The sequence below is a fragment of the Elephantulus edwardii genome, unplaced genomic scaffold, assembly GCF_000299155.1.
Source record: "Elephantulus edwardii isolate Elephantulus edwardi_28Jun2011 unplaced genomic scaffold, EleEdw1.0 scaffold00446, whole genome shotgun sequence".
NCBI classification, from domain to species: Eukaryota; Metazoa; Chordata; class Mammalia; order Macroscelidea; family Macroscelididae; genus Elephantulus; species Elephantulus edwardii.
The window spans coordinates 558,511-560,010 of NW_006400196.1; the positions used below are offsets into that span (position 1 = coordinate 558,511).

General features: G+C 34.7%; 1 protein-coding gene across 1 annotated transcript in view; it reads left to right on the top strand.

Annotated features, from left to right (window-relative positions):
* CEP192 (centrosomal protein 192kDa) overlaps nucleotides 1-1,500 on the top strand; it is a 250,033-nt gene that overhangs the window by 211,051 nt on the left and 37,482 nt on the right. Inside the window, 1 exon segment of the mRNA XM_006902756.1 lies at nucleotides 290-385. Within this exon segment, the coding sequence (XP_006902818.1) occupies nucleotides 290-385 (96 nt within the window).

Genomic DNA, 1,500 nt, shown 5'->3' on the forward strand with positions numbered 1-1,500 from the left:
TGTGCTTGGCTGTACATGTTCATATCCTTGAAGATGTATCATGGGGGTGTTGCAACCTAGAAGACACAAATTTAACTAACAAGTTATAAGTATATGAGTCAAAAATTATGGAAAAGTAAAAGAAAAGATTCTTTCATTGTTTTATATACCCTCCCCCTTGCTATTCATTTTAATATTTAAACTTTGCACAGGACATTTTAAGAATTGATTCTATGCATTTGTTAGCTTATCATCTCGTTTAGGGGAGATGTTCTATATTTTTTACATTGTTTAAATCATTGTTTTGTAGGGATTTGATGAAAATGGAGATGTTTTTAGAGCTACCTGTGCAGCATTCAGATGTACTCCTGTTTCTGGCAGGTTGGAAAGTCACAAAATCCAAAAGGTAAGCTTTGACAATGTCCCACATTTAGCTAGTGAGACTGTGGTGCTAGGCACACAGGAGTGCCTTACTTGATTGCATGCAAATCACTTTGTTTCACCTAATGTTGCTGCTCAAAGCGTCAGCATGTCACAAGAGATGATTACATCAGAATACAAATTAATAAGCCATTTCATTCAAAAAACAAGTCTTGTAATGGAAAAATTATCAGCGGATGAAAACATCAGAATACAGGTTCTTCATATTTTCAGAGCTACAACATATTGTTTTTGAAAAACAAAACTATCGTGCACTTAAAAAAATTCCTATCGCATTGATTGGCAAAAAAATAAATAAAAATAGGATATTGTTTTTATAAAAGAACAATAGTATTTTAAGATGTAAAAACTACCCAAAACAACCAACATACTCGGTGCAATACCTATAAAAGCTCAAAGTGGTGTTTTGATTTTGTTTTTTTTGTTTTGGATGTTTTTAATTGTAATTTTAGTCAAAATGTACAAAGAGATTGGTTTTCATTAATGTATACATACACATTTCCCTCCCTCCTGCTCCCCCAATTCACTTTGTAATGCTTATCCTGTTACAGATTATTGTCATTCATATATTGTCTAATTATTTGTTCCTTTCAGATTGTCCTTCCCTTCACCTATTCAAGGACAGTGTTTATTATGCATTCTTTCTCTGCTCTCCTTGACTCCTGTATCATCTTATTGTTATAACTAACAGTGGTTTATGCAGTATTTGGCCTTGTGTGACAGAGATTTCATTCAGTATTGTGTCTTCCAGACTCATCAGTGTTATGTAGTGTTTTACTAGTTCAGTGTTTTTCAGAACTGTAAATTATTCAATTGTGTGGATCTACTAGTTTCTCTTATTTGTTTTGTCAGTGGATACTTGGGCAGCTTCCATTTCTTATATCTTGATCCATTCAATAAAGAAGGCTCTTTTCTCCACTTAATATTTTCTAGACCCTTGTCAATGATCAGCTCCCGCAAAGTTGTTGTTGTTTGTTGTTAAGTGCCGTCGAGTCGTTTGCGACTCATAGCGACCCTATGTACAACAGCCCTAAACCCTGCTGTATCCTGTGCCAATCGCACTGCCTCTGACACACCCAT